Below are 14,751 nucleotides of genomic sequence, written 5' to 3' on the forward strand. Positions count from 1 at the left end.
GGTTCCATCAAATGCTATCCACAGTCTGTCTCCCTAGAGAGCTGAGGAGCATCTACTTGGATTGCCTATGACTACACTGTTCAGGTTTTGAGCAGCATTATTCCTTACTCCCATATCTTTGTGGACAGCTATTTGTCTGATCCCAGCTTCATATCACTGTACATAGAATGTCTTACATTATCCACACTGTTAATCATCTCTAACATTGCTCCTTCTTGTCTATCTGGGTTTCCCGCCTTTACTCATGAATCCTACTTTAAGATCACCATCAGTTCACAATGATGAAGTAAGTACAGTTTGTTACTGGATTCTAGAAATCTCCTGAAAACTCCCCTCTTCCATTGTTCTATTTCTCCTGCAATTAAAATAACTTTGGTTGGCAATGATAAGCTTTTAAAGTGAGGTTGGTGTTATTTTGTCAGTTTACAGCAAGTGCTGCAGATATAAGTGCCGAATAGTCTTCCATCTCATTTGAAAGACCAACTACTGCCTCTGAGTAATGATTCATGCATGCTTGCATGCTAAGTCACTTCAGTCATGTCTGACTCTTTGAGACCCCATGGACTGTAGCCTGCCAGGCTCCTCTGCCCATGGGATTCTCCAGGAAAGAATACTGGAGTAGGTTGTTGTTTCCTTGTTCAGAGGATCTTCCCGACTCAGGGGTCAAACCCAGGTCTCATGCCTCCTGCATTGGCAGGTGTATTCTTTACCACTGGCAAGGACCAACTATTCGTCTCTGAATGATGTTATATCAGTTCAGTTCAGTTCAGTCGCCCAGTCATGTCCGACTCTTTGCGACCCCATGAATCGCAGCACGCCAGGCCTCCCTGTCCATCACCAACTCCCAGAGTTTACCCAAACTCATGTCCATCGAGTCAGTGATGCCATCCAACCATCTCATCCTCTGCCATCCCCTTCTCCTCCTGCCCTCAGTCTTTCCCAGCATCAGAGTCTTTTCCAATGAGTCAGCTCTTTGCATCAGGTGGCCAAAGTATTGGAGTTCCAGCTTCAACATCAGTTCTTCCAGTGAACACCCAGGCCTGATCTCTTTTAGGATGGACTGGTTGAATCTCCTTGCAGTCCAAGGGACTCTCGAGTCTTCTCCAACACCACAGTTCAAAAGCATCAATTTTTCGGCACTCAGCTTTCTTCACAGTCCAACTCTCACATCCATACATGACCACTGGAAAAACCATAGCATTGACTCAATGGACCTTTGTTGGCAAAGTAATGTCTCTGCTTTTTAATATGTTATCTAGGTTGGTCATAACTTTCCTTCCAAGGAGTAAGTGTCTTTTAATTTCATGGCTGCAATCACCATCTGCAGTGATTTTGGAGCCCCCCACCCCCCAAAAAAATAAAGAAAGACTCAGAAATGATGCTATATATGGAGTACTAAATTCAAAGTTTTTGAAAAGCAGAGTTATAAATCCATCTCTTTAATGACAAGTAGCCCCATGGGCACCCAGGTAGTGAATATCAGTAACAATCAGACCTTGGGGCTAGAGGTTCATGGGAGGGAATCATCAGTGTTCTGATGCTTATCCCTTCCCCTGAGGAGGGGACAAGGGCAGATTTGGGGTTGGGAGTGTAGCCCCAAAGTGAAAACAGTATGAAGATGTGACCCTTGCTTCTGTGAAGATCAAATTCTCAATTAATGGGGGAAGGAGGAAAGAGGAAGATTTCCCATATTTGCTTTCATTCATATTCACATGTATATATCAATTCTCAAAAGTATTTTGTGATGTTATTGATTCTTCTAAGTCTCAGTGAACTTGAATTAAGCACATACAAAATGGAATATCCAAAAGGAATACTTTTGGGGAACATTGAGGATTGTCTAGTTTATAAGTTTGTCTTACAGGAGAGCAAACAAGTTCTGAGAAATAGAATTTCTTACTAAGATCATAGAGCATCCAAGCTCTTCCTCAGTTTAATGGAACCCCAACAAAAGAGACAGCTCTGTTTTGTTTTTAATAGTCCTGCAGTTTGAAGAAGTTTGTTGATTATCATACTCAGATAAAGCACTCATTCCCCATGCTCAAAGTCCTTCAACCTAGGCTTCAGCAGTACTTGAACTAAGAACTTTCAGAAGTACAAGCTGGGTTTAGAAAACACAGAGGAACTAGAGATCAAATTACCAACATTCATTGCATCATAGAGAAAGCAGGGAATTTCAGAAAAAAAAAAAAAAAAAAACCAAAACATCTATTACTGCTTCACTGATTATGCTATCGCCTCTGACTGTGGGATCACAACAAACTGGAAAATTTTTAAAGAGATGGGAATACCAGACTACCTTGCCTGCCTCCTGAGAAACATGTATGTGGGTCAAGAAGCAACAGTTTGAATTGGACATGGAACAACTGACTGTTTCCAAATTGGGAAAAGAGTACATCAAGGCTGTATATTGTCACCTTGCTTATTTAATTTCTATGCAGAGTACATCATGTGACATGCCAGGCTGGATGACTCACAATCTGGAATCAAGTTTGGCAGGAGAAATATCAACAACCTCAGATATGCAGATGATACCACTTTAACTGCAGAAAGCGACAAAAAACTAAAGAAGCTCTTGATGAGGATGAAAGAGGAGGGTGAAAAAGCTGGCTTAAAACTGAAAATATTCAAAACATAAAGATCATGGTATCTGGCCCAATAATACATGGCAAATAGAAGAAGAAAAAGTGGAAGCAGTATCAGATTTTATTTTCTTGTGCTCCAAATCACAGTGTACAGTGACTGCAGCCATGAAATTAAAAGATGCTTGCTCCTTGGAAGGAAAGCTGTGACAAATCTAGACAGGGTATTAAAAAGCAGAGACACCAGTTTGTCCACAAAGGTCCAGATAGTCAAAGCTATGGTGGTTCCAGTGGCCATATACGGATGTGAGAGTTGGACCCTAAAGAAGGCTGAGTGTCAAAGAATTGATGCTTTTGAACTGTAGTGTTAGAGAAGATTCTTTACAGTCCCTTGGACTGCAAGGATATCAAACCAGTCAATCCTAAAGGTAATCAACCCTGAATAGTCATTGGAAGCATAGATGCTGAAGTTGAAATTCCAATACTTTGATCACCTGATGGGAAGAGCCGACTCATTAGAAAAGACCCCGATTCTGAGAAACATTGAAGGTAAAGAAGAGGGCAACAGATAGCATCACCAACTCAATGGACATGAATCTGAGCAGACTCTGGTAGATGGTGAAGGACAGGGAAGCCTGCAGTGCTGTAGTCCATGGGGTCTCAAAGAGTCAGACTCAACTTGGAGACTGAACAACAACATGCATTTTTGCCCCCACTTCCCTACCCCTTCAATCCAATTTATCAGTTTTCATCTATATACAAGGTAGGTCTTTATTTAATTTCTTCATGGATTAAAAATAGCATATATATTATCTAAATTTATTTAAACATACCTGGAGCTTCACTGGAGACAACTGAACCACAGTTTTTTTTAAAGCATGAATCATTTTCTCTCAGTATGAAAATTTCTTACCAAAACAAGTTAGACATAGCGTACAACTCACTATTTCACATTTTCCTGTGTGCAGTGGGATGTAAAGAAAAGGACACGACTCTCTAAAACCTCAGAAATGGAATCTTTAAGGGAAAAAAATTGAAAAAGCTGAAGTAATTGCAACATTATCTAGTGACAATATATTCCCATATTGCTATACTTTTCCACATATAACTGGAAATAAAATCACAAAACTCTGAATAATCAAAGGGCACAATTAAAAGGGGAAAATTTTCTAGCTTTGATTCCAAACAAAATTAATGAATATTTTAAAAAGAAGCCTCAGATGACCCTAGTATTTAAAGATAATGCATAGTTATGTATTTTCATGTAGAAGGAAATGGCAACCCACTCCAGTATTCTAGCCTGGAGAATTATATGGGCAGAGGGGCCTGGCGTGCTACCATGGGGTGGCAAAGTGTCAGATGTAACTGAGGAGCTAACACACACACTGTGTGTTTTCAATGCAGCTTTTCATTGTGATCATTTTTAGAGATGGAAATATGTATGTCTACTGATAGACATACTACTACTTGAGCTAGAAGCAGATTCAACTTACAGACGAAATATACACCACCGTATTGTGAATGTTTTTGGCTGTACTCAGTCATGTCTGACTCTTTGTGACCCCATGGACTGTAGCCCGCCAGGTTCCTCCATCCATAGAATTTTCCAGGCAATAATATAGGAGTGGGTTGCCATTTTCTTCTCCTGAATTTCTTCCAGACCCAGAGATTGAACCCACTTGAACCAGTATCTCTTGCTAGACAACTGTATATATGTCTTCACTACAATTCAAGTATAAGAGTCAATGTTAAGATATTATCTTACATTTAATTGGTGTAGTCAACACATGGATCTTAACAAATCTGTGTTTTTCTTGATTGACCTTTATTAAGCGAATTTAATAATTAGATGTAGTCTAATTTCTCTCTGGTATTTACCATCTACTCTTGTGAGAAGGTTGACAACGGAAACAAAATGAAACATATTTGACAGTTCTGATGTTATTGTGAAAAGCATAAATAGGATACTTACTGGGTTTAGAAGGATTGTGAGGAAAAGTTCACCTCCTCTGATACTTTTATCCAATTCTTGGGGACCTCCTGGATACTCTTTGTAGAAAATAGTGTGTGTGAACAACCCACAGGTCTGTCGAGGCAGGACCTGAGGAAAAAGAAAAAGCAGCATATTGACATGACTTAATTGAAAGTTCCATTGCTGTGTCATGACTTCAGAGTCTGCATATTATCATTCCCATTGGGATTTCCCAGTGGATAAAGCCAAAATCTTACTGTAACCAAGAGTTGATGCTGATGTAATTATGTAAGTATTGAGAGTTGCCCAATCAAAGTCATAGGACATATACATTACAAAATTTTCATTCATGCCTATAAATTTCACCTACCAGCTGAGTTATGTTACAGAATTGGTTAAAAAAAAAAAGGCTTCTTAGGGTTAATTTAAGTTAAATATAGAGATTCTCCAAGGTTACATTTTTCATGGTATTAGACCGTTATTTTCCTTGATCCTGAAATACAGTTTACGTGTACTTACATCTCAGAGTCCTCAGGCTCTGAGATTCAAAACAATGAGTTTTCATCAGCCTCACCACTCTGCTTTGTTTTTACTACTCTGAATTAAAGTTTTAATCTCAGTAGTAGTCAAATTATCTAATGATTGCTTATGGCATGTCCTGAGGCTAATTCTGTTGTAACTCAGAATGTTCAACAGAGAAAGCAAATAGGTAATCTTATTCCAAAAACTTTTTATTGAATAATAAACTACTTATAATCTAATGGGGTTGAGGACATGTATTCAATTGCACAGAATAACTATTTATTCTTTGCTTAATTTTCATAACAGCTTTTATTAAAATCTAGGTATACGAAAATAAATAGTGCTGACTTAAAGGAATGTCTCTATTTAAAAATATATCAAATGGTTACACTACTTAATTAAGGGAAAACTGCTTTCACTCTGATCTGCAATTATATCAGAGTAAAACTTTTAATATCTCCTTGATTTCTAAGGACATCAATACCTTTATTTGCATTTTCAATAGATCCATTAAATCTGAGGCTTCTTTAGGTCCTCTAGTATCAATTTACAATAAAAAATTAAAGTTTTATGATTAATGAATGTTGAGTATTATCTCTGTTAACAAGTGTCCTATTACTTTTTCTTTGGTTTTAGATACATATTGGGTAGAAAGATAGATAGGCAGATGATTCTAGTAGTAACCTGAATAATGGGTTGAAAAGATGTAAATATTTAAAGGAGGGAGAACAGTTGTAAACCTTTCCTATGATCTTGGCAACCAGTGATGAGAATATGACCTAAGGCACTGGATGTGGGGATGGATGTTTTAAGATGAGCTATTTTATTACAAAGCAAAACAAGACAATCTTTTTCATTCTCATCTAATAAATTCCCATCTAATATACTTTTGGTTTTATTTTCATTTACAGGAACATATGCATCACCCTTCCATCAAATTATTATTTTTCAGTTAATATATTTGAAAAGAAAATATATACCTTCATTTTTCTAATATGCTAGGAAGAGAACAATGAAAAACTGCTATCCTAAGATATTCTTCAGTGTCTTAAACTGAAAATAAACTGAGTGGATAAATTTAGCTCTTGGTTACTATCTGTTAGATTCTGTCTGTTTATAGTGTAGTGATTTGAGAGGTGTTTTCTTGATTTATGAACCTACATTTTGCCTAGAAAATTCTAAATAGAACCAGCCAAACAAATGGACCTGGAGAAACTCCCCAGCAGTAAAAGGTCCCCAGACAAATCCAGAAATGGCAGGGGATGACCTACATGAAACATGCTTGCAACATTTTGAGCTTGTCTCAAATTTGCCAAAACTACCCCACAGCTTAAGAAGCAAGTCTACAGCCAAGCAGTGTATTAATGTGTGACCATCATGGTGTGCAAGGGATTTATGATACTCATGTAAAAGAGCTTTTTTGAAGTTAGATTTTGTCTTCATTCCACATGTAGGTACTGAGAGCCTTCGATACACACAACAATACATGCTCACCATGATGCTATTGTGAATGAAGCCCTTTCGGTAGCGTGCAGGTTTCAAATGCGGATACTCTTCAGTGCTGGTGACCTGAATACCCCAGACCTTCTTCCAAGCTGCATACAGCTGAATATGAACTGGGTAGACCCCTGAGTGGTGTGGTGCCACAGCGTAGCCCATGTTGATGGGTATTCCATGTTCCTAAAAGAAAGCCAGAATGATATCACATGACATGTGGTCGGTTGAATTCAATTAAAATCATTTCCACAAATACCTATTTAGGATACATTGAATTCTATGCTAAGAATGAAACACATAAAAACTAATAGGATGGCATTTTTTTTCCTTCAGTAACTCATGATCTTATGATAGTCATAGTAAATTCGTTGGGCATGTTGCTCAGTCATGTCCGACTATTAGCAAACCCATGAACTGTAGCCTGCCGAATTTCTCTTTCCATAGAATTTTCCAGGCAAGAATACTGGAGTAGGTTGCCATTTCTTACTCCAGTGGATCTTCCTGACCCAAGGACTGAAACTGCATCTCCTGAATTAGCAGACGGGTTCTCTGCCAGATGGGAAGCTAAGATTAATTCTGAATTTTGAATACAGAAAGTTTGGGGGGAAGATAAGAAGAGGACATGACCCTTCCTCAGAAAAGAGCAAAAAAAAAAAAAAAAGAAAAAAGAAAAGAAGAAAAACAAAAAGCACATGTATAAGTTGCCCAACTATGAGCTGGAATAGCACAATGTAGGGTGTGTGTGTCTATAATGTTGAAGACAACCAAAAAGGTAAGTATGTACAATAATGTGATGAGCTTTTACTGTTAACATCAGGGATTGGGAATTAATGTATTTGAATGGCATAAACAAGGAAGCTCTGTGATCATGGAGGGTCATGACTGCTCTATGTCTTAGGAAGCAGGATCTAGTGACAACATGTTAAGATGAACCAGAAGTGAGGAAGAAGTGAATCAAGCCCGCGCATTACAAAGCTATTGCAATGGTACAGTAACTAGATTGTTGGTGGTCAAATTAAAAGCCTATGAAAAAATGCCATAATAGAGTCAGTGATGATTTGGATACAGTGGGTAAAGGAAAAGTGAAGACTGGTTTTTGATCTTAGCAGCTCAATTTATTTTTATAAAACCTACTGTTTACTATGAGATACTTGTCTTGGGTAAACAGTGAACTAAAGGAAAAGAAGGAAAAATTTAAAACAATAATATGAGAAAATTGAAGAAGAATGGTATTACATTGTAAACTATATCATATCAACCTGTAGTCTTCTAAGTTCTGCTTTGTATTTCTCCCTTTAAATGCTTGTCTGCTTTATAAAGATGACTTGAAGGATAGAATCTCATCAATTGAGTGTGTAAATGATAATATTCAGTAATACATGAAGGCTGACTGAATCAAAAAACAGAACACAAAAAAAGTATTGACTTGACAATTGCCACATATATTTTCAATCATATGATACACAGCACAGGGAAAGAATTCAGTCTGGCATAATAAGCAAGTAGTGAATGGATCACATATCTACAATGCCTAAGTCAATGCCACATTCAGTTCAGGAGATAGGCCCTAAAGATTTTGCAAGTCTCGTTCATTCTTCCTTTCACAGTCTGACCCTCACTGTACAGCCAGATTCACCTCTCTTTCACTAGGAATATATGTTTTCTAACATCTATTACAATAAATGGCTCTGTAGAAAGACTGAATTATGAAATCGATGCTGTAAAATGAGCTGGAGTCTTTGGCTAGGTACTGGGGAAAATTCATTTCTTTGTGTATGCAGAGGAAACATACTTCTTCCAGGAACTTACATTTTCAATATAAAGTAAGGTTGGCAAAGTCTAGTTATAAAACTACTAGGAAACTACCAGAGGAAAAAGCTAACTACTTTTATGCTGACAGTCACTGGGAAACATGTACTGGGAAAAGCCTTAGATCTCTCTGGTTAGTTCCACATTGCTCAGTGAATGGTCTCAAAGCCTTCTGAGGATCAGTACCATCAGCAGTCAAAATGTGAATGCACTGGGTATGACATACAGATAAACTTCTCATGAGAGACGTCTAGGATCAAGTGTGTTCACATCTCTCTATCTGATAAATAGGATTTATGTGATTGGTGCTGAGAGAAGTAGTTCTGATTTACAAAAAAAGGGGGCAACAACCTGTTATATTCTTATTATTCTTTCAAGTGATTCGTATGAAGTTTTGTATTAATCTTGTCCCATGATTAGAAGAATAACAAAGTCAACAGCGCATGAATTCTAACATCTTTACCAATTACTTTGTTAGTCCTCATTTTTATCACTTCTATAGCACAGCTGGTAAAGAATCTGCCTGCAATGCAGGAGACCCTGGTTCAATTCCTGTGTTGGGAAGATCTGATGGAGAAGGGATACGCTACCCACCCCAGTATTCTTGGGCTTCCCTTGTGGCTCAGCTGGTAAAGAATCCACCCACAATGCGGGAGACCTGGGTTTGATCCCTGGGTTGGGAAGATCCCCAGGAGAAGGGGAAGGCTACCACACCAGTATTCTTCCCTGGAGAATTCCATGGCATATAGTCCCTGCAGTCGCAAAGAGTCGGACACAACTGAGCAACTTTCACTTTCACATCAATTCTTTATTCCAAATTTTGGGCTCAGAACACTAGATAAGTATGTGAATCTTCTAGAAGCAAAGATATAGAAAGTAAAATCACAAGAGAACTGAAATATTAAACAAGTGTATCTCTTCAGAAAAAAAAAAGACATTTCACTTTTGACAGGTAGTAAAATGAATTGTAGAACTTTCATGAAAAAACCAGAAGGTAAAAAGCAATTGATTTGGTGAGTAGGAAGGAAGGGACAGTAAAAGAATTTTATTATATCTATTGATTTCTGGGGGCTTAATGTTCTACTGCTCATAAAGTCATCTTATCACACTGACAATTGGAGCTCAATCAAAATAGTAAATCACACTAGATAATTATGAGTTTATACTTTTTCCATCCAAATGATAACACAAAATGAAAAGTAATTCCCTAGTAACTCTTTTTTCTGTTATCAAGGGGCTTGCTGTAGAAACCTTCATTCTTTACTGTCTAGAGCTTAAAACATTTCACAGTGACTTGGTCAACTAAAAAGTGAACTAAACATATTTTCACAAGATCACAAAAATTACAAAATTTGAAAGATTTTCTAATGTGAATATAAGAAACATTTGAGATTAAAAAATTAGAAATACAAATGACAGAGTAAATTAATTTATTATTTATTAAAACAATGTCTTTTAAAGGACCTAGGAGTTCTATGATATCATAATATGACATGCATCACAAATAATGATGGGGAGTTTAACTTGATCTAATTTTCCACTTATGTTAAATTCCCAGTTGACTTGAAAATGAGATAATGGGGTAATTTATAGACCATTAAAAAAGAGGGTCATCAGTTTTCAAAAACTAGAATAAAATAAAATATATTTAGTACCAAACACCCAACACTAATGGACATGATCTCATTTAATTTTTCATTAGTCCTTCCTACTGATCATATCTGCTTGTAACTGCTTAGTATCTAATATTCATGAAGTTTTTTTACATTCATGTCTAGCATTATCCTCATAATTACCCTGTAAGGTAGCCTGGATGTTATTATCACATATGGAAACTGAGGCTCAGGGAAGGCAAATAACTTGCTCATGTTTACAAATGTCAGAGCTAGAATTGTACCCAAGTCCTCTAAATTCATTGCTTCTGCTTTTCCACTCAGTTACTACTACTGTGACCCTCTCTGCCCATTCCCAGTTAATGACTAGAAGCACTTTACTGACAATAGGGAGCTGATTTTAATATAAATATATTTTTGAATCAGAACTCCTACCACTATTTTTACTTGGAAGGGTTATAAAGCAAAATTATATACTTCCCAAACCCTGCAGCTATCATTTTTGATTCAAACAAGTTTCAGCCAACCAGAAGTACTTAGAAAAGTTGTCAGAAGGTAGTAGGTGGGCAGATGCTAAAGCCTGGCAGCTCCTGACTCCTGTTGCTGGTATGGAAGATCCTTTCTGAAGCAGAATTTGGTGCCCATTTGCAGGGGAGCGGTGAAAACTTAATACGTCTGTCAGAGCTCCAGTAGCAACTTTAGAAGTGGTTGCTCCCCTAGGGAACCAGTTCTGTCTGGCTCTGCGAGTCCCAGAGGAGGAATACAGCTTAGAATCTGCTCCATCAGCCTTTCCAAAGTTTTGGAAGCACTTGAATCTTGAATTGCTGAATAAAACTCTCTTCGTTTATAAAAGCTCCAAATGGCTTCTGCTTCTGTCATGGAAATCTGACTAATACAGGTGGTCTTTCCCCTTTCTATTAAATATAAAAGGTTTAAGGGGTTCAGGTGAGATGTCAGTGGTTTCAATTCTAGGAAAACCGAGGAGAGAATTTGTTAAAGTACTGCATGGTTTATCTTCAAACAATTTCATTAGTACATGAGAAACACTTATTTGTCTAGCTGGTTACTATCATATATGACTATTATATCCTGGGCTTCCCTGGTGGCTCAGTGGTAAAGAATCAGCCTGCCAAGGGTTTGGTCCCTGGATCAGGAAGAGCCCCTCGAGGAGGGCATGGCAACCTACTCCAGTACTCTTGCTTGGGAAATCTCATAGAGGAGCCTGGTGGGCTATAGCCCACAGGGTGTCAAAAGAATCAGATACGACTTAGCAACTGAACAACAAAAACATTAAATCCTATGTTGATCAGTCAGCAATTAGTGTATAGAGAAAATAACTAGGAGACTAGTCTTGAGGCAGGAGATAGATGGGCCCCAGGCTGAACACTTTCTTCCCTGTGGACAAAAACTCCATAATAGCAGAAACTCTATAAAAGTAGGATGCTGGAGAAGGCTGGGCCCTGCCCAGTTAAGAGATAAAAGACCGAATAATCCTCATTCTTGGAGTCAAGGAGACTTCCTGGATTACACATGTGCAGAAAGGCTCCTTGGAGGTAAAAAAAGGAAGGGAGTGTCACCTCATTATAAGTGATGTCAACTACCTATATGCCTCTTCATTAGAATCCATCTTGGTTAAGACATGAGTACACATACATGTGAGGTTCCTGAGATAGACCAACTATAGACTCTGAACCAGGCAAATCAAAATGATCAGCCAAAGGAAACCTGGAAGAAATGCCCCGTAAAAGTGGTTCAAACCCCAACAAGGGCGTGCCTTGGTCTTTGAGCCTGCCTCTGTGCCTGTCCACAAATAACTGTTCTCTTTTCATCCTAATACGCACTTTATTTGTCTCAGCACTTTCAGTCTTTGTGGGAATTCTTTTCTGCAAAGCTGATGAGTCAGGGCCGTGTCACTGACCACTGGACTTGTGGCTTGGATGCCCTCACCACCTAAACCTGACCTTAATGTTTGGCCAGAACTGACACCCTGAGTTATACCACTGCAGGCTGAGGCCACCAGACTGACCAACATACGATCAGTCTTTAAATAATAAATGTCGCAGGTCAACTCCATGGTGAAACCGTATCATACCAAGAGAAGGTAAATAGATTGCATTGAAATAACATTGCTCTAATGGATTAATTTTCATGACTTGCAAGCACCTTTGTGCCAGCATGTAAAGGGATACCCCTTCATAGGATAACCACATCCTAATATATGGGCCAAAAGATCTGCAGGCACAACACAAGAGCTAGAAGGAGCAATTTTGTGGTCAATCATTGGTAGGTACTTTTTAGAAGACCTGGCACACCACAGAGTCAGAGGAGAAAAGGAGAAAAAGGGGAATTGGGAGATCTGGACTCATGGACACACCAGAGACATTCCCTAGATCCATCACAATAGCTGAAGAGAAACCTGAACAATAGATGGAGGTCCTGATACAGAGAGGAGAAGAGTCAGACAAAGGCATTTTTCCCCGTTATTATGAAACCAGACCTAACACGTTTTAGGATGGCAATATGCCCACTCCTAGCAGCATGCTTGTTTTATAAATATTTTTTAAAGAAAATAGCAAATAAAAATTTGTATTAAATACATTCATCACAGATATTTAATAAATGATAGACAAAAATAAATGAAATGATATTACATAAATGAATATACTTGTAAAGCATAAATGAATATACTTATAGTAAAGAGACAATGCATTTAACAGTACCCTTTTAAACTTAAATTATTGATTTGTCCTCCTAATTACACAACTTCTAGGGAGTGACACTAGTGCCAAAGAAAACAGATCTCATTATCTATTTTTCCTTTTAATAAGGACTTGGAATCACATTGTCAACTTTGAGAATGATTCCAGGATCATTGATTTTTGCACTGTGTTTTGGGTACTGAAATTGTCTTCTGTTTTCATAAGTGATAAAAGCAATGACTGTGTGACCCTGGAAATTGGCTGGGTCAGTCCTGACACTTCTTGGAGCGAGGCCGAGTAAATGGTGATAAATCTCTGGAGAGCTCTGTGTTACAAATGGATTTTTCTTTTGAAAAAGAAATTGCGCAGTAATGGCATTGCTTCTATAGTGTGAAATTTCCAATTCTAAGTGAGCTATTTTGGGCAATTGAGACACATCTCTTTAGTATTCTTGACCTGCTAAAGATCTACTTAGCTGCTTAAAAATGGCTAACAGTAAAACTAAATAAGTCTTCATTCACACTGTATAAAATGTAGTTGATTAGGCACTTTCACTGCTAACTTTTTGTGCTCAGAATTCCCACTTTATTGCTAATTATTTAACATATATTTATTATTTATTATTATGTATTAAGAGCCGTTTTAGTTACAGAGGATATAGCAATGAACAAATAGAAATCTCTGCCAGCAGGAAGCTTATATTTTAATGGGGTAAGAACAAGATCATAAACAAGTTGGTAAACTGTATATTATATTAGGTCTTCCAAGGTGGTGCTAGGGTAAAGAAACTACCTGCCAATGCAAGATACATGAGATGTGAGTTCAGTTCCTGGGTTGGGAAGATCTCCTATGGGAAGGCATGGCAAGCCACTCCAGTATTCTCCACCCATGGACAGAGGAACCTGGCAGGCTATAGTCCATAGGGTAGCAAAGAGTTGGACATGATTGAAGCAACTTAGGACACACAGAACATACATATTATATTAGAAGGTGCTAAGAGCTTCCCTGGTGGCTCAAGCGGAAAGGAATCTGCCTGCATGCGGGAGACCTGGGTTCACTCTCTGGGTTGGGAAGATGCCCTGAAGGAGGGCATGGCAACCCACTCCAGTATTCCAGCCTGGAGCATCCCATGGACAGAGGAGTCTGGCGGGCTATAGTCTATAGCACTGCTAAGAGTCAGACATGCCTGAGCAGCTAAGCACAAGAGCTGTGGAGATAAAACAGCAGAGAAAAGAAGAGGAATCAAGGGGTATGGGTGGCAACATAATAAATAGATTATTCATCGCGGGTCTCATGGAGAAGGTAGTATTTTGAGTCCAGGTCTAAAGTTGTGAGAGATTAAGCCATACAGATAACTTGGGGAAGATCATTCCAGGCATAGGGGACAGTGCGTACATACATTGCTCTGAGTTGTAATACCTGACCATCAGGTATTTTTGAAGAAGAATAAGAACTCAATTATATTTGGAGCAGCATGAGCAAAGGGGGAACGTAGCAAGAGATGATGTCAAGAGGCCTCATTGCTGCAAGCAGCCTTGTCAGTTCTTTACTGAACAACTCCAGGGGGCACCATTCACATTGAACATGCTTTTACAGAAGTTTCATGACACAGTATCACTGACAAGAAGGAATTGGGTGCAGAGCATTTAAGTCCTTGATATGCCACAATAAGGATGGTGATGTTTATTTACCTTGTATGAGAGGAGGAGTTACTGGGAATTTTTGAACATATAGATAATCTAGACTATCATTAAAAACAAAATTCTTCTGGCTGCTATGTTGAGAGTTGACTGGAAGTAAGGAGGCAAGTAGGAGCCAGTTAGTAGGTTTGTGTAACAACCTAAGAGAGATAAGGATAGCGTGGAGTGGGGGTGGGGATAATGTAACTGGTGAGAAGGAATTTTTATTCTGGATATGTTGTGAAAGTGGAGCCACGGGAACTGTGATAGATTGAATGTGAAACATGAGAGAAGGGGCTCAACTAGAAGGATAGAATTCCTATCAAGTAAGCCTGCAAAGTTTAAAAATCAAACAGGTTAGGGGGAGTGTCAGGGAAT

General features: G+C 38.4%; 1 protein-coding gene across 1 annotated transcript in view; it reads right to left on the bottom strand.

Annotated features, from left to right (window-relative positions):
- The window catches only part of LOC110134605 (bifunctional heparan sulfate N-deacetylase/N-sulfotransferase 4), a 289,078-nt gene that overhangs the window by 98,590 nt on the left and 175,737 nt on the right, over positions 1 to 14,751 (bottom strand). The window contains exons 5-6 of the mRNA XM_020889220.2: positions 6,571 to 6,756; positions 4,555 to 4,683 (exon numbers count right to left, since the gene is read on the bottom strand). Of these exons, the coding sequence (XP_020744879.1) occupies positions 4,555 to 4,683; positions 6,571 to 6,756 (315 nt within the window). The remainder of the gene's footprint in view (positions 1 to 4,554; positions 4,684 to 6,570; positions 6,757 to 14,751) is intronic.

Source organism: Odocoileus virginianus, chromosome 21 (assembly GCF_023699985.2).
Source record: "Odocoileus virginianus isolate 20LAN1187 ecotype Illinois chromosome 21, Ovbor_1.2, whole genome shotgun sequence".
Taxonomy (NCBI): Eukaryota; Metazoa; Chordata; class Mammalia; order Artiodactyla; family Cervidae; genus Odocoileus; species Odocoileus virginianus.